We start from the raw sequence: 18,880 nt of genomic DNA on the forward strand, positions 1-18,880 counted from the left end.
GGTTCAAGTGTCCTGTGGTAAATTCAATGGAATCAAAGGAAAAAGTAAAAGATAGACCTGTACTGCAGAGTATGCCGTCAATTCAAGTGACTTCTCCGCTTAGTGAGTACGACTGTGAACCGGACCTCTGGGATGTCGATAGCGATTCAGAAAAAGAAGTAAGTAGCAATCTCTTTATTAAAGAAGTTTTTATATTATAACTGTAACGAGCGATTAGGCTCAATAGTCACCGAAACTCTAAGAAGCGGAACTTTTGTATCAGTAGATGCGTCAAAAGAACCATATTATTATGCTGATTCCAAATATATAAGATTCATCAAGTTTAGCGTTACCCATCAAATGTTACGAGCCTGAGAAAATTTACTTGATTTTCGAAATAGAGGGGAACACCCCCTAAAATTAAAGAAATCTTGATGAAATTTCAAGATTTCAAATTCAAAATTCGTAGATTCAGCGTAAATAGAAATTTAAAAACCATTTTATTTGACATTAGTCTTATGATTCGGCATTACCACTAAGCTGACCCAAATAATAATTAATGCTTCCATTTGCCCCTCGAGGAGCCCTTTGAGGAGGGTATTCCCGCCATATTCGCTGTAAGCTTGGGTGATTTACATAGAAACTGTTTTATTTGTTCTTGAAATAGAATTGACCCATGTATGTCACCTTTCATGCTTATTGCCCCTATCTGAAATATAGCTATTGATCAAACAGTTTGTGGTAATGAACTGTAAGTGAGAAACGACCCGGCTCAATAGTAACCGAAACTCTAAAAAAACAGAATTTTGATACCAATAGATATATCAATGGAATCGGCTTATTATGCGATTTTAAATATATAAGTTTCACTAAGAATAGTCGTAACAAATTTTTGAAAAACGAGGAAAAGACCCTTTAAAAGTATTAGAATCTTAATGAAATTCACACCATCAGATTTAGCTTATCAGAAAACCCTACTTAGGTGGTTTCAGGCCCCTGTCTGCAAAAATTTGGAATTTTGTAGTTTTTGCCAGAAGAAAGATCACGGATACGTTTTTTTTCAGGGGCGATCGTATCGACCCAATGGTCCTCAAATATTTTGAGAAGGCTCTTTCAAACGAAAGTGAAAGTTCTAGCGACCACAAAGTTTGGAGGATATCCTGTTCCCCTCCCCCAACTTTTTTCTAAAGCTGTCTGATCAAAATTAAGTTACAAAAAGATAGGAGGGTATCTTTTCCCCCACCCCCACCGTTTTTTCTCAAGTTCTCTTATCACAATTTTTAGATAGCCATTTTGCCCAAAATAGTTGAAAGGCCAATAACCATGCCTTTGGATATAACATGACCCCCTCACAGCCCCAGGGGAAAGGCTTTTAAGTCATAAAATGTGCCCATTGCTTACACATAGTATTTGTTATTGTGAAGTGTGTATGCATTTCCGGATGGGGGGAGCAAATTTTTGCTGTTTTTTTCCACAGGGGGATTTTTTTATTGGAAGGGAAGTTTCAAGGGGAGAGAATCTGTTAGGGGAAATTATGCATTGGGGGAATTTGGCAGAAATCCAATACAAAACGCTTTTTATATATCTTGCATTCTCATTTCCGTCTCAATGTTACGCATGGAGTTGTTAAACGTAATTGTCCGGGGTAAATTCTCACCGATATTCAATTTTCTAGCAGATATTTTCGCTTGGAGGGGGGGGGGGGTGAATGAAGGTGAAAAAAATTGTTTTTTTCTAAATTTCTCCGGTTACCAAGCTCCAGTCGAAAGAACAATTTCTCAACAAGGAGAAATCTTCTCAGAAATGGGAACTGCTAAGAAATCCAGGTCTTGGCATGGCAACCTCAAAGATACCGATCCTGAAGTGGAAAATGAAAATGGTAAGTTTTCAATAATCCCAAGAAAAAGAAGGGCATTGATAAAGAGTATTAATATTAGTAAATCTATGCTCTTTTTCTCGACATAAATTGTTGGGTCCACAGATATGACAACTTAGACCTTAGTACTATGCAAATAATAAATTAGAGACCTTTTGCTCTCCACTATGTCAGTGCTGCTATATTGGGTATGGCGCTAAGTATACATCTAAGAACACTAAATCTCACAATTTAGCTTTGAGACCACGGTGTAGAAGCACTTTATATAAGCTATGGACCAAGTTAAATTGGAATCCAGTGTAATATTCATCCTCCAAACATGAATTTATTCTTGTTTTTATTGCATGTCTTAAAAGTTTTATCCATTTGACGTAGTGTAGCCCTATTTGAAAATAATTTCATAGATGACAATATTTCTATTTATAGTTATATTTTTAATTCTATTTATATTATTATTTATTATGCACAGTATACCGCTTATCTTACACGGTGGAAGAATTCAGTCATACTCTATAAAGTCTTATAAAAATACATTGGTCAAAAAGTAGTTCGTCCGGGCCGGGGTAAATATAGCTGCTAACGCTCTTCCTCCACCCAGTTCCAATTAGAGCTTCAATGTTTTCTCCCATCCAAGAATATCCTACTTTCTTTAAGTTTGTCTTCAGAATTTCTTCCCACTCTATTTGAGAAGGACCTAGCCTTTATAAAGATGACATCCATAAAAGAGGAATTAATCCTCACGTTTCATAAAGCTTAATCTTTGATATACTGTCGTTCAAAGGATCATCTTCCATGGCCATATTTAACAGCTCCCACTATTGTCATAATCAAATACATCATAACCATGGTTATAAGACCATTGACTCCCACTATTGTCATAATAAAATAAAATCATAACCTTGGTCATAAGACTATTGACTCCCGTTATTGTCACAATCGAATGACATCATAACTGTGATCATAAGACTATTAATTCCCGCTTTTGTCATAATCATATAACATTATAACCCTGGTTATAAGACGATTGACTCCTACTTTTGTCAGAATCAATTAACATCATAACCATCGTAATACGACTTTTCTTTCAATTCTTCTATACTTTTTTAACGTCAAAAAAAGTCCCCACGTCTTTCCATTTATTACTAAAAATAAAATATAATAAAGGATTCTATTTAATAGGTATTATTTTTTGGCCCCAAAGAATGGCCAAAAACACAATCTTTAACAATCTGTCATCTAGAGTCTGTAAAACATGGTCTGCCCATGTTAGTGTTTCTTCCATTATTGTCCCAGCTAGTGGAGTTATACCTCGTTTTTCATACAGCTTAATGTTAGGTATTCCTTGCCAAATAGACTACCAACCTAACCTCCAACCTTAAAAGCAGCAAAATAATTTTTGTATATAACTCTGATCATTTAAATTTAATAATCGATAACGTTTAAAAAGATAGGGTATTCGCTAAAGCCTCTCTATCAGTTGAATCAAATAAAATATAAAGTTGAAGACTACACTCACCTGATGAATGAGAATTTTCTGAATTATTAACCTAAGAGTTAAAATATTGTTGAGATATCCTCCGAAAACGACACTGTCTCTCTCAAAAGAACTTAAAGGCCTTTTTTCGCGTCAACCAAAGAGACTGTTTGAGCTCAACCACTCGGTGTGGTTGAGCTCAACCGCTGTTTTTGCGTGAAACAGTGACAAACCAGGTTGTCATGAAAAGTGATTTTGCGTGAAACAATTGACTGGTTGAACTCTAATTTAACCAGAACTGTCATTGTTTTTAACCGTAGGGTTCTACCATTCATAATTGTTGGTTGATCTTTTCAGGCGTAGATTTCGAAAAGAAGAATTCGTAGGCTATAAATAAGTCTATATAAAATAAGAATTATAAGCTGACAAATAGAATTCTAGCCACGCAAAAGTAAGGTTTAATTTTGTTTTTTTTTTCGTATTAGGGCTATTTGGATAAATGTTGGGTTATATCCTGCAATTTGATTCACATAGGCCTTAATACAGGAAGTCAAGAGTTTGAATGACCGTGTCCGAAATCTTATTTCACAAAGAATGCTGCATCTGGATGCAGGGTTAATTCTGAATACTCAGTCCGAAAACAGTTTTCGTCATTTGTTCTTTGAAGCTCAAATCCCTACTCAACAGCAACTCAGTAGTAGGGGAAGAAACAGAAATCAACCATCAGATTGAAAATAGCTTCCATGTAGCTCCTAATCACTTTGCTACTACTGCAAATTAAAGTACTGGACATTCTTTTGCTCTGTCTGATGGAGGAGCAATTTTTTTTCTTGCAGATAATGATGCATAATTGTCAAGACTTTGATTTTGGATAGCTTAGGTCAGACACTGGGTATATCTAGCATTTACTAGTCTTTGGTAGGCTTATGTCTAACAATAAGTAAGGCCCATGACTTTCTTATGATGGCAATCAAGATTAAAGGTCATCACTAAATTCAAGGATCGAATTCTCTCTGGCCTTTGAAATCTAGTGGTCATGCAAATTGGGTGATCATTAGATTTGGAACATAGTGTATATGCACTGCTGAACTAAATATATCTAGAGAAAATAAAATGTCAATGTCTCCAGAACCATCTAGACCATATCTAGTAGGCTAATAGATCTGAGATTTTTCATTACAAAGCTGCTGCTAAGAATCAGAAACACAAAGAATTGAGATTAGAAGGCAGTTGTGTTAATAGGCCTTGGTGATTTAGACCAATTAGATTTGTCCTATATTTTACCACTTAGCTGAATTCTTTTGTTTTGCATTTGCTTTGCTAAAAAGTTGTCTTAAAAAGTTCCAAGTTTAGAGAATTATGTTAGTACTTTTCTTGCTGATCAGAACAATTGTCTTTACAAATCCTTCTGTTCAAAGCATTTTAGAGAGATTATAAGTGCACCATGGGCACATTGCAGTCTCAAATGAGCTTGTGGAAAACAAATAGAACATATAGTTTTTCTTATTTGTATTACTTCAAGACCAGAATATCACAAAACTAAGCTTTCATATTGCTTATTGTATCTTAAGTAAATACAATTCCTGATGGAGTTTTGTTGATACCTGTCTTAAATTTGTCTAAATAAAATGCAAATTGTTTATGGGCAGCAACTATGACTTGAGTTTTTTTTAAATATTTCCTTTTTTCAAACAATTTTTTTCCTTTTTTGTTGTTCTGTGTTCACATTTGTGTTCCTTCCTAAGTGGCTGGCTCTCTAGCTTGAGAATCCTTTGTCCAAAGGGCACAGGTTTAATTCCTGGTATTACTAGATTATTTGGTTTGGGACAGGGATCAGTGATGTGACTCTGATAGCTCAGCTAGAATTGGCCCAACTTTAAAAAGTTACCTAAAGAAATGTGGGGACAGTAAGCAGGAGGGGCATGCCAAAGGACAGGATTGCTGGCCCCTAGCTTCCTATTGCACTTCCTGGCTAAAGGATCACCTTGTCCTTTACTGGGCTTCTGACTTAGCCATATAAGCCTTCTTTTAAACTTATTAAACATAAATACAAATTAAGAAATGGCAGTAGGGTAGTTGTTCCTTTTCAATGAATTGTTGATGTATAGACAAGAGTGTGGGTCATGAGAGATGGCTGGTGAAGGTTTTGCAAGGTTTAAAAATTTAGGTAATTGCTCAGGTTGGCAACTGAGCACGAAAGTAAAATGTTGTGAATGGATTTTCTTTGTGACTGTTATGCTTATGTAATGTCAAGTATTTTATAGTTAATCTTTATTGTTTTATTTTAATTGCAATGGCCCTAGGACTTTAGTGTAATTAAACCAACTTACATCCATCCCTTTTCTTCAAACAGACAGGAGTTCTGTGTTCCCTAGCTTCAATAAATTTATATGCAATTTTGAGACCAAGGGTTACAAAGTAGGTCAAAACTTGCAAATGGAACTGTGGTGCAACTAATTAATTTATAAGGAATGTATATCAATTTAAAGAATTAAAAAAAATCATTTGGAATTCAAACAAGACAAATAAATAAATAGAAGTATTCCTTTACAATCATTTAATGAATTGTCACAAATGTAGGTCACTATTAAGATTGAAATGAACAAAGCTTCAATTATGAATCTGTTTTCTTTCAACAGACTGAAGGGGCAAACCTCCAAGCTTTGATAAATTCAATCTCACTTTTGGCCTCTTTTCAATGGCAACTTTCTTTGGATTTTTTTTTTTACCAACTAAAAACAGTAGGGAAAGCATCAGGTATAAGGGACTTAAGAGACTAGACAACATTTAGAAAAGCCTCATGCAACATGATCTAAATAAGGATGCTATTGTAGAGTATCAAAGAGAAGCCTACATATATCCCAAATAAAGTAAAGGCATATTACAAAGAACAAGAACAGGTTCATAGAATACCATTGAAGTGGTAAAGAAACAAGGAAATTGCAAAAGTTGAGATTATAAGATTAACAAGAAACTATGAAAATTGAAGTACAGTACTAGCCTCCTTCCAACAGGACAAATAAGGGGATTCACACCCCAAGGCTCTGACTACTTTCAACTACACCTTTAGGAGCGAAAAAAAAAATTAAATACATTTTTTCACATATGTCAAATATGACAGTTGACTCAGGAGTTTAGGGTCAGGGATTCAACACTCTGTGGTGCCACAAATGGAAGGACCTTTGCTGTCATAAGCAGTGTTAATCCTAGCACACACCCATACTCAAATATAACATTCTGTAAAGTCATAAACATCTTAAACAGCAAAAATAAAAGACTTTTTTTTATTTTTGATAAATATTATTTGAAAAAGGACACTACAAGGCAAATATCAGGCTCATCAGCATGCTAAATTTGATGTGACAATGATAAAATTTGTTAAATCTTTTCTGGGACCAAACGTGTTAACTATAGATAACACAGACATTGCAATTTCTATTTCTCCATCCATCTGTTTGATTGAGATTCTGAGACTATGACCCTAGGTCAAAAAGGCTAAGGCTTTTAAAGTTTTTTTCATTGGCCTTAGGTCAAATAGGGAAAGAGGAGGGGGCTCTATAAACAAAAAGTAGAAAATTTTTGTTGATTTGGTGAAGTTAGTGAAAGGAACATCAAATCAAACAGTTTGTGGTAACAAACTGTAGTAAGGAGAAACCCGGCTCAATAGTAACCAAAACTAAAAAAATGGAATTTTGATACCAATAGCTACATCAAATGAATCGCATTTTAATGGTGATTTCAAATATATAAGTTTCATCATGTTTAGTCTTACCCATCAAAAGTTACAAGCCTGAGAAAATTTGCCTTATTTTAGAAACTAGGGGAAACACCCCCTAAAAGTCATAGAATCTTAACGAAAATTACACCATCAGATTCAGCGTATCAGTGAATCCTACTGTAGAAGTTACAAGCTCCTATCTACAAAAATGTGGAATTTTGTATTTTTTGCCAGAAAGCAGACCACGGATGCGTGTTTATTTGTTTTTTTTTTCTCCAGGGGTGATCGTATTGACCCAGTTGTCCTAGATTGTTACGAGAGGGCTCATTCTAACGGAAATGAAAAGTTCTAGTGCCTTTTTAAAGTGACCAAAAAAATTTGTGGGCACCTAGGCCCCCTCCCACGCTAATTATTCTCCCACAGTCAACGGATAAAAATTCTGAGATAGATATTTTATTCAGCGTAGTCGAAAAACCTTATAACTATGTCTTTGGGGACGACTTACTCCCCCACAGTCCCCACGGGAGGGGCTACAAGTTACAAACTTTGACCAGTGCTTACATATAGTAATGGTTATTGGGAAGTGTAGAGGCGTTTTCAGGAGGATTTTTTGGCTGGGGGAGGGGTCAAGAAGAGGGGGATATGCTGGGGGAGCTTTCATTGAGGAATTTGTCATGGGGGATGAAAATTTCCATGAAGGGAGCACAGAATTTAATAGCATTACTTAAAAAAAAAACAATAAAAAATATATGAAAAAGTTTTTTTCAGCTGGAAGTAAGGAGCAGCATTAAAACTTAAAACAAACAGAAATTATTACCCATATGAGGGGCTCACCTCCTCCTAATACCTCAATCATTTGTATAAAAAAATATACAAATTTCATTTTAATTATTCCTCTGTGGAGAGCTAAAATTAAAACATGCATTGATTAGAAAAAGTTCACAAATTAAATTAAAAAAAAACAAATTGTTTCAACTGAAAGTAAGGAGCAACATTAAAACTTAAAACGAACAGAGAATACTTTGTATATGAAAGAGGCTGCTTCCTCATCAACGCCCCGCTCTTTACGCTAAAGTTTGTTACAAACTCTAGCCTAAAGAGTGGTGCATTGATGAGGAAGCAGCCCCTTTCATATACAAAGTAATTTCTGTTTGTTTTTAGTTTTAATGTCACTCCTTACTTTCAGTTGAAAAAACTTGTTTTTTTTTTGTTTAATTTAAATGAAAGATGGAATAAATGTACATAGCAAAATATCACCAAATTGGATCCTACTTGAATTTATCAGATTTGGTTAGTATAATTTCAAGAATGGGTAAGGTGCTGTCTCTGATAGTTGAGCAAGTTTAAAAAAAAATCCTTTAGATCAAAAAGCTTAAAAATAAATTTGTGTCTGACACACAATATAGTTAAGTATATGTAGTTAAAGGAAAAGCTACCATATTTTTCATCCCTGGGAAATTAGTTTAAAGCCCTGTCCTGATTAGAAGAGGTAGCTCAGATCAGGTTACTCAAAACATGATTCTAAAGGAGATAGACCATGGTTAAAATGCTAATATTGCACTGATACTTAGTCAATTATAGCTATTTCAGCTTATTTGCATTGTGATGTTAACAATGGGTTTGCAGCTTTAATGTGATGATTGCTTGAAGACAGGATTATCACCCTATTTAGGGTAGATCAATTTTACTTGAAAGAAAATCATTTGGTAAAATTCTAGTTGATTGACTTCTTGCTATCTCAGAAAGGGGTTATGTTAGGAAATGAAACTTTCAGAGATGCATCTACAGGCTAAAGTATGTCCTTGGAAGGTGCTTTGAAGTACCTACCTCTACTCCTTCTCCCTCTAGAGGGCTGCAACCTTCAAAATATGTGTTATAAAAGTGAAATCTTGCAAAATAGATCTTCTGTTGAATGAAGTACAACAAAATTGTTTTCAGCTTCACAACTTTGCTCAATCCAAATTTATAAGGTTTCAAAGATATGCCAATACATTTCCTAAATTTTGAAGAAAAAAAAGTGATATGGCTCAGAATTCTACTCATAACTGGAATTGCATTTTCAGAACTAAAGGCGGAGAAAAAGCAACTGGTAACTAAAACTTAAGATAAAATGTTGTTTTGTCAAAATTTCAATTTTGACAAACCTGTTAAACTTGTCAAACCTGTCAGATTGGCGAATTTCATGGCTCTCTAGAGGGAAAAGGAGTGGAGGTGGGTACTCAAGAATTCCTTCCCAGGATATACTTTAGCCTTTAGAACCACCCCTGAAAGTTTCATTTTCCTAACCTTACCCCTTTCTGAGATAACAAGAAGTCACTCAACTAGAATATTAACAATCACTTTATTAAACAACTATCAAAAAACTGCTGATCAGCTATTACTCTGCTTAGAGATAATCCTTTAGCAGGGCATGAGAAATTTTGTGTTTTCTCTTTGTTTGAAACAGCTTAATTTTTTTGCTTCAAGAATAACAGAACAAAAAAAGTCAATGATCATTGTATTTAGCAGTTATCATACAATTAAAGCTCTATGATCACTGAGCAAGGTGAAGATCTACATCCTTAATAATAATCATCTAAATGCTGCTGATCACAAATAATTTTTTTTTTTAACTGAGATATTCTTAGCCACTTACACTGGAAGTTTTTTTTTGTCACACATTTTTGAAATTTGAAATCTCTCTGGAAACAGATCTTTCTTCCTTATGCTCTGGTTTTCCTTAAGCTTTGGATATGGATCGCCACTATCTTTCTTTAGTTTCTTCTCAAAAACCTCAGATAAATGCTGCAATTTCGTAGAATTTTTTCGTGGGGTTTTTGACGTCATAACCCTGCGATAATTACAGATGAAATTCTAGTCCGGACTGAGAATTCTTCGAAGAATTCCAGACGGATGCGAAATTAATTCTGCATACTTGAGATTTCGGACACGCTCAATATGCTTTTGAAAACTTATGTAGATACTTGGAAATCTTTGTTTCATCCTTTTGATGCCCTAGACTTGACCTTAGCTTGGTAATTTGGCTTCAGAGATAAAACCTTGATGAAGCAAGACCCTAGTGGTTATAAAGCATTGTTAATCCAATTACTATTCTTACTAGATGCTTCAAGATGTGTTGCATCTTTGTCAGAACTCTTTACATTTCAGCCTTACCCTATAGGGCCATGGATAAATTTTCAGGTCAAACTCTAGTTTGGCTACTGTTTGCTATCTTAGAAATGGGTTAAGTCAGGAAAATAGAACTTCCAGTAATGAATCCAAAGCAAAAAATATGTAAAATTCTAGTTTAGCTAATTTTTATTATCTTGGAAAGGGAATAGGTTACAAGAATGAAACTCAGTAATTAATCCAGGGTCAAAAACACTCTGGGAAGGTACTGCCAGGCTTCTATGTCAACCCTTTTCTGATTTCTAAGTCTTAGATAATTGCTTACTCAAAAGGTCTATACCTATACTATTGAAATTTTGACAAAACAAGATTTACCTTAATTTTTAATTATCAGTTTCTTTTTCTCTGGCTTTAGCTCTTAAACTGCAATTCCTTTTATTTGAGTAGCATTTTAAGCCATATGAATATTTTTTTTTTTCAAAATTTAGGAAATGTCTTTGCATATCTTTAAAACCTTATAAAGTGGATTGAGGAAAGCTGTGAAACAGTTTCTTTGTACTCCATGTAAGCAGACCTTCCCAGAACATACTTTAGCCTTTAGACCCATCCCTGAAAGTTTTTTTTTTCAATCTCACCCCCTGGTGCTCTTTTACACATTGTATAAATTGTGAAGAAATGCCTGCCCCCTTGCTAAAAGTCTTAGAAGTATCTTATATCAAAATACACCTGATACAGTTTAATTTTTTAGAGATGACACAGAATAGCATTAAAGCTGAGTATTTGCTTTGCAAGAAATGTGTCCCTTCTGTTGTAAAGTATTTTGGATAGACACTAATCTAACCATGGACATATTGCTGTTGCAAATGGTTTTGCTTAAAATGGTTTGGAAAACAAATAGCAAATGTAAATTTGCTTTTTTATCATTATTTAAGACTAGAATATCACAAAGCTATGCAATCACATTGCTTGTTGTATCTTAAGTAAATACAATCCCTGATGGAGTTTTGTTGATACCTGTCTTAAAATTAATTTGTCTAAATAAAATATATTGTTTATAGGACAGTAGAGAAAAGCAACAACCATGAATTGAGTTTTTTTCAATATTTCTTTTTTCAAATGATAGTTCTCTGGTCACATTTGTGTTCCTTGCTAAGTTGTTGGCACTCTGGTTTGGGAATCCTTTGTCCAAGGGGTACAGGTTTAATTCTTGGCATTGCTAGTGTATTTGATTTTTACCAGCTAAGTATTCACCATGCTAGTTTGCATCTTAAGTAAAGCAATCCCTGCTGGAGCTTTGTTGACACCTGCCTTACAATAACTTGTCTAAGTAAAATACAATGTGTATTGAAGATTAGTGAAAATGGCTGTAAATCCATCTTGTTTTTTTTTCAATATTTTTTTTTAATAGTTGTTCTACTCTGGTTGTAATAATGTTCTTGGCTAAGTGGAAAGCACTCTTAGTAAGAAATCCTTTGTCCATGGGGTACAGGTTTGATTCCTAGTATTGCCTGTTTATTTGTTTTAAATGGGGGTCAGTGATGTTAGACAGATCTAAACCAGCTCTAAATAGGCAAATGGAGAAATATGCAAAAGGTAAGCAGGGAGGGTGTACAAAAGCACAAGATTTCTGGCCCCAAGCATTTAATTGCAATTCTTGGCCAAAGGGTCACAAAGTGGAAATTAGCACTGCCAGTTTAGACCTTGATGTGTCAGTGCTGCCATACTTACTTACTTGCATATTGGTGTTGAGTTTGCCCACATTTTATCTTCATTACTATCTAAAATCATTTAGACCTTCAGCAAACTGTCTCAAACCACAATTAGTATTGAATAGTTTTTGGGCCTTACTGACTTTCCCTTTATAGCAAAGGTTTATTGTTGTGTATAATATAGATATTTTAAAGTAATCAATCATTAAGAAGTCTCTTTTAGTTTTATCAAGTTTTTGAGTAATAAACCTTTTTAATTACCTTAAAATATTTATTCAGGTCCTTTACTATTGGCTGCCCTTTATATTACAATAATGATTGAAATATATTGTGGCAACTAAAAATTTGGATAATCCAACCTATTTTACCATCTTAAGGTTGTTTACAAAGGTGTATGAAATATTTAAGTACTGACTTAGCTACAGAAAACCTCTAGATATAATAAAATGTGAGCAAGATGGCTCTTACTTTGACCATATCTATGGAAGCACTAATGAGAGAGTGGGTTATTTGATGCATTTGTAGGATTGAGTGAGATGAGAAATGAAGTGTAGGCTTGATGAGAGATGGCTGGTGAATGTGATGAGGGATGAATGTTTTGCAAGATTTTAAAATTTTGGACAATGTCTCATGTTGACAGTAGAGTGCAGAAGTAAAATTTGGTAATTTTTTTTCTTTGTTTCTGTTATGTTAGACAATATTGAATATTCTAAAGTGAAGTTTCTTTTTTGTTTGGAATTGTGATGGCCCTAGGGCTTTAGTGCAATACAAATTACTAATGTTTATTCACTTTCTTTAAACAAACACAAGGTCTACGTCTCCTAGCTTTAACAAAGTCAAATGTAATTTTAAGACCAGGGATTTCAAAGTAGGTCAAATGAACTTCTGGTAAAAATGAGCAATTTATGAAACATCTAGATTAAAAAAAAGTCTTTTAGACAACAAAGAAGACAATTGAATAAAGAAAAGTACCTTATATCATAATTGTTGTGCACCCTTAAGATAGAAATGAACAAAGCTTCAATTAAGATTCTGTTTTGTTTAAACAGACAGAAGGGACAAACCTCCAAGCTTTGACAAATACAATCTCACTTTGTGGCTCCTATCTTTTCAAAGGGGACTTTCTTTGGATTTTTTCTATCCAACTAAAACTGAAAAGGACAGCATGACATACAAGTGACTTTCCAATTACCCTACATAGCAAGAGAAAATCATTAAGTTAGGCTATGCTTTATCTCAATCCCCCTCCCAATGTGCAGAAATATGGCTCAAATTTCATATTTTCAATGCATTTAACCTCCTGTCACCTGTTTTTCTAGTTATTGTTTGTCACATTTGTTTAATTTACAGCTACATGGGATGAAGTTAGAGAGACAGATTGACAAAACAAATGGAGAATAGGAAATTTCAGCAATACATTTTTATATTGGGAGGATTGAGGGGTAAAGTAGAGCAAAGTTGAATATAAAATGTGTTACCAGCTATTATTCTAAAAATTATGAAGCATGAATTTTTTTTTTTACTATGTTTCTTTCTCTTCAGGTCCTTCTCTAGGGCTTTACCAAATCAAACATTCTATGCCCAGAAAAATTAGCAACAAGGTATAGTCTATATACAAAGGCTTATGTTATTTAACTATGAACATGGAATTTATATGGCAATCAGGAACTGGATACAGGCGAAAGCAAGTAAAAAAGAAAGAAAAAACTTTCCTAGTTAGCTCAGGAGACTTTTAATAGATTACTCTTCAGATAATTGCCTATGATACATAATTTAAATATTTACCCCTGTACAGTAGGGCATTAAAACAATCTATCACAATGTAAGATACAATATATTTAGATATGATGCTGATTTACAAATTCCAGGATTCTTTGTTGTAGTTTTCATAATTTTGTTGATAAAGTTTTATATATTCATCATATTTTATTTTATGTCATTAACATTAGCCAAACTAAACTTCTCAATAGAACTTGAATGTGGTGGCTATAATGCACAAGTACTGCAAAAATCTTACAACACATTATGTGTTATGGTAACTGTTCAGTGAGAAAAAAACTATTTTCCTAGTTTAGCTTAATTTGTTATATTTTTGTGCTTATCAGAAATATTTTATTAATTTTAGGCAGCTGTCCCCCCTCAAAAAATTCTTAAACATTTGCTGGTTTATACTTAACTAGTATTCTACTGAAAACAAAAATTAATATATATTTTGTATTGAAGAAATATAAAGTCCTTTGGATTATTTTTTATTAAGATTAAGCAGTTTGCTACTTTCTTTTGTTAGGCTAAGCCTGTAATAGTGCTTTATTGTGAAGAGCCAAAATTTGTAGGGATTGCAAAGGCTAGCCTGAACAATATGTTATTACAAATTATTAGGTTAAACTTCTGTTTGGTAAAATTCTATTTTAGATAAATTTGTATTATCTTGAAAAAGGTTTAGGTTAGGAAAATGAAACTTTTAGGGATGGGTCTAGAGACTAACTATATCATGGGAAAGTATTTTGGAGCATCTAACTCTACTCTTTCTCTCTCTTAAAAACGTTTGCCTTAAATTACCTTAAATCACATTGTCTAATGAAATAAGGATTAAATCCCATAGAATTGCTGGTTAGTGATGATGACAGTTGGAAATCTCAATATTTGGTCCACACCCTTAGAAATGCTTGTGTTATAAAAGTGAAACCCTTGAAAATAAATCTTCTACTTAAATGACAAGAAAAAAGCGTTTTTAGTGTCCTAACTTTGCTCAATTTCAATTTATGAAGTTTCCAAGATTTGGAAACTTTCAGGATATACATTTCCCTATATTTAAATACGAAACACTGATATGGCTTAAAATTCTACTCAAATAACAAGAATTGCATTTTCAGAGCTAAAACCAGAGAAACAGAAACTGCTAGCTGAAAATTAAGGTAAGATGTTGTTTTACCAAAATTTCAATAGTTACAGACCAGTCCAGTATGCAAAATTCCAAGATTTAAAAACAGAAGAGGGTAATCACATAAGCTTAGCAATAGCTTCTCAGAGTATGTTTTTAGCTATGGATTAATCACTGAAAGTTTCATTCACCTAACATAACCCCAATCAAAGATAGCAAAAAGTAGCTAAACTGGAATTTGACTGGAAATTTAATCTATAGCCTGGTAGGCTAGTAGAATTCCAAATCAAAACAAAAAGAAGTCAAACTAGAATTTTATCCTCTGTTTAGGGTAGCTCAACAAAGCTAAAGTCTTATCATTTAGGATTTTTTAATAGATAATTTTGCTTTTACAGTATGAATACAACATTTTCCAATATATTACCTGAACAATTTAACCCAAGATTCCACTAATTCAGACCCTTCCTTTCTCTCCAAATATACCAGAGAGTATGCTAGATCATTTTTCAATTCTCTCTGACCTCAAACTAATGTGAAATATGTCAAATCCGGAGGAAATTAATCCAGTGCTAAATCATTTAATTATAATAGAATGACACTCCTAACACTATACGGATGTTTTATGTTTGAAATTTTTTGCCCAAACCGACAAGTAAAAAGTGTTTTCATGAACCAGTTTTGTTTGAGCTCAACCATATGTAATTTTTTCCGTTTTTGCGTTAATGCCAAGTTTACACGCATAGGATTTTATAAAAATCCTATAGCGAAATCCTTAAAGGTTCCAAAGAAAAGTGTTCACACGTAAAGAAGCGTCTATATGCATAGGGTAAGCACGTAATTAGTGCCGAAAATATTTTTGAGGGTGAAATATTTGAAAAGTTCAAACATGGATCCGTATTCAAATCTGGAAGAATTGGCGATTGGGTAGCCTGATTCAATTTGTGTGGCCAGATGTATAATTTCAAGATTCTATATTGTGGTTTCCATTTGTCTTTTTATAGTCATTCCATTCAGGTTACCCTGGATGTTTTTCATTGTGACAGATTGTTGTAATGCTCTGCTGAAAGAGGAAAAATATTTTAATTACATAGGATAAGAAAATTTCAGTAGGCTAATCAGTTAAAAGTCTTAAACTAGCCGGGGAAGGGTAAAATTCTAGTTATTTGACTTCTTGCTATCTCAGAAAGGGTTTAGGTAAGGAAAATGAAACTTTCAGGGATAAATTTACAGACTAAAGTATGTCCCGGGAAGGTATTTTGAAGCAACTACCTCTGCTCCTTCTCCCTCTAGAGGGCCTTGACCTTTGAAAATATGTGTTTTATAAAAGTGAAACGGTTGCAAAATAGATCTTCTGCTTAATTGAAGCACAACAAAATTGTTTTCAGCATCATAACTTTGCTCAATTTTGTTTTATAAGGTTTTAAAGATATGCAAATATATTTCCTAAATTTTGAAAAAAAACATTGGTATGGCTCAAAATTCTACTCAGATAACAGGAATTGCATTTTCAGAACTAAAGGCAGAGAAAAAGCAACTGGTAACTGAAAAATTAAGGTAAAATGTTGTTTTGCCAAAATTTCAATAGGCATAGACCTGTCATTTAGGCAAATTTCAGGGCCCTCTAGAGGGAGAAGGAGTGGAGGTGGGTACTTTAAAATACCTTCCTGAGACATACTTTAGCCTGTAGATTTATCCCTGAAAGTTTCATTTTCCTAACCTAAACCCTTTCTGAGATAGCAAGAAGTCAATTGACTAGAATTTTACCCAGGGAAGTGTTTATTCCAGTAAAAAAATCACCATCTATCTTTTTTGCCTCCTTTAGCCTGTTTCCAGTTCCTGATTGCCATTTAAATTTCATTTTGTCTGTTACTCATTTCTTATCCATATTACTGAGGGGTCATAGCTAAGCACTAGAGAAGTCATTGTTAAATATCTTGTGCTTAAGTATATATAGCTTGTTGCAATTAACTAGAATTTCTAAGTATACAATTTTTGATGTGTTCTAAGCCAAAAGAAGGACCTGTAGGCCTATTGAAGAAATTATTGTAAAAAAGGATTCTTTATAATTTACATAATAATTATAGCTAATACATTCTACATGTAGCCCTACTTTACTTTACACTCAACCTTCCTAATATAGAAATATATTGCTGAAATTACATATTTTCCATTGATTCTTCCAATCAATCCCTTGACCCTAGTTCCTGTCAATTGAAGCAACTGTGAAAAAACAAGAACTGGAAAAAAACTAACAGGTGGCACAGTACCCTGGAAATATGTAATTTGGGCGATATATTTGCACATTAGACAGGTTGGGGGTAATTTTTTCTTCTTCATATTTTTCACATACAACTAAAGTGAACACGCCACCAACACCTTTTTATGCTCTTTCCAAATATAATAATTGCTTCTATTGTAAATTCAAATTTAAATACTTTTTAACCTAACCTAAATAATTTTGGAACTGACAAAACATAGTAAATTATTTTGTCAAAAACAAGCAAATATGCATACTTTAGTTGAAAATTCAACACCAAGAAAGAAGAAAACAGTATAATATTGTACAATTTATTTATCAACTTAATTGTGGATAATCAGTGCTTTTGGATTATATGACATTTAAAAAAATGGATTTATGATGAAACAGTAAGTTTGAACCCAATGTTTTAAAGTTTGAGACCAATGTGTTAATTCTTTTTATGCCCAAAAACTAAAATATTTGGTCATTTTCAAAAGCTAAAAACTGCTTAAATTTGCAATAGAAGCAATTATTATATTCATAAAGAACATAAAAAAGCATCAAGTGGAATGTTCACTTTATTTGTAAGTCAAAAATATGAACAACAAAAAATTTACCAATTTATAGTATAGAGCTGCATGATTTTTCCCCTGGGTACATAGACTAAGTGGATGGTCACTTGTACCTGATTGTGTTTCTACTGTTATTAGTTGGATAGAAAAAAAGACAAAGAAAGTTCCTGTTGAAAAGAAAAGAGCCCAAAATTGAGATTGAATTGTCAAAGCTTGGAGGTTTGCCCCTTCAGTCTGTTTAAAGAAAACAAATTCATAATTGAAGCTTTGTTCATTTCAATCTTAAAGGTAACCTATGTTTGTGACACTTCATTAAATGTTTGTAAAGGGATACTTTTATTTATTCATTTGTCTTGTCTGTTTTCTACAAGATTGTTTTTTAATCTTTAAATTGATATGCATTTCTTACAAATTAATTAGTCATACCAGAGTTCTATTTATGAGTTTTTGACCTACTTTGTAATCCCTGGTCTCAAAATTTCATATACATTTGTTGAAGCTAGGACACATAGAAATACTGTCTGTTTAAAGAAAATGGATAGACATAAGTAGGTTTTATTACACTAAAGCCCTAGGGTCATGGCAATTAAAACAAAACAATGAAGATTAACTTTAAAATACTTGACATCACATAATTATAACAGTCACAAAGAAAAACAAATCACAAAATTTTACTTCTCTGCTCTGTTGCCAACCTGAACAATTGTCCTACATTTTTAAACCTTGCAAAATATTCACCCCCATTACATTCACCAGCCATCATTCATGACCCCCACTCTTATCTATACATCAACAATTCAGGGAAAAGGAAGGACTGAAAAGGAAGTGCAATTGGAACCTAGGGCCCAGGCATCCTATGCTTTTGCATGTCCTTCCTGCTTACTGTCCCCAGATTGCTCTAGGTACTCATTTAAATTTTGGCCAATTCTTGCTTAGCTTAGAGAGTCACATCACTGACCCCTTTCCTAAACCAAATAAACTGGCAATGCCAGTAATTAAACCTGTGCTCCTTAGACAATAGATTCTCAACCCAAATTGCCAACCACTTAGCAATGAACACAAATATGACCAGAAAACAACAATTATTTGAAAAAAGAAAATATTAAAAAAAATCAAGTCATAGTTGCCAGGATGCCTTGCTGCCATTTTCTCTACTCTCCTATAAACAATATATATTTTATTTAGACAAATTAATTTTAAGACAGGTATCAACAAAACTCCATCAGGGATTGTATTTACTCAAGATACAACCAGCAATATTAATGCTTAGCTTTGTGATATTCTAGTCTTGAAATAATAAAAAAAGAAGAATTATATGTTCTAT

At 33.5% G+C, this 18,880-nt stretch overlaps 1 protein-coding gene across 3 annotated transcripts in view; it reads left to right on the forward strand.

Annotated features, from left to right (window-relative positions):
• Positions 1 to 11: 11 nt before the first annotated feature.
• Positions 12 to 18,880, forward strand: part of LOC136037969 (probable malonyl-CoA-acyl carrier protein transacylase, mitochondrial) — a 96,919-nt gene continuing 78,050 nt past the window's right edge. For all 3 annotated transcript variants that reach the window (XR_010620094.1, XM_065720857.1, XM_065720856.1), the window contains exon 1: positions 12 to 158. Coding sequence is in view for 2 of the 3 variants with exons in the window: in XM_065720857.1 (XP_065576929.1) it covers positions 27 to 158 (132 nt within the window). In the remaining variant the exon portion in view is untranslated. The remainder of the gene's footprint in view (positions 159 to 18,880) is intronic.

Source organism: Artemia franciscana, chromosome 17, assembly GCF_032884065.1.
Source record: "Artemia franciscana chromosome 17, ASM3288406v1, whole genome shotgun sequence".
Lineage (NCBI taxonomy): Eukaryota > Metazoa > Arthropoda > Branchiopoda > Anostraca > Artemiidae > Artemia > Artemia franciscana.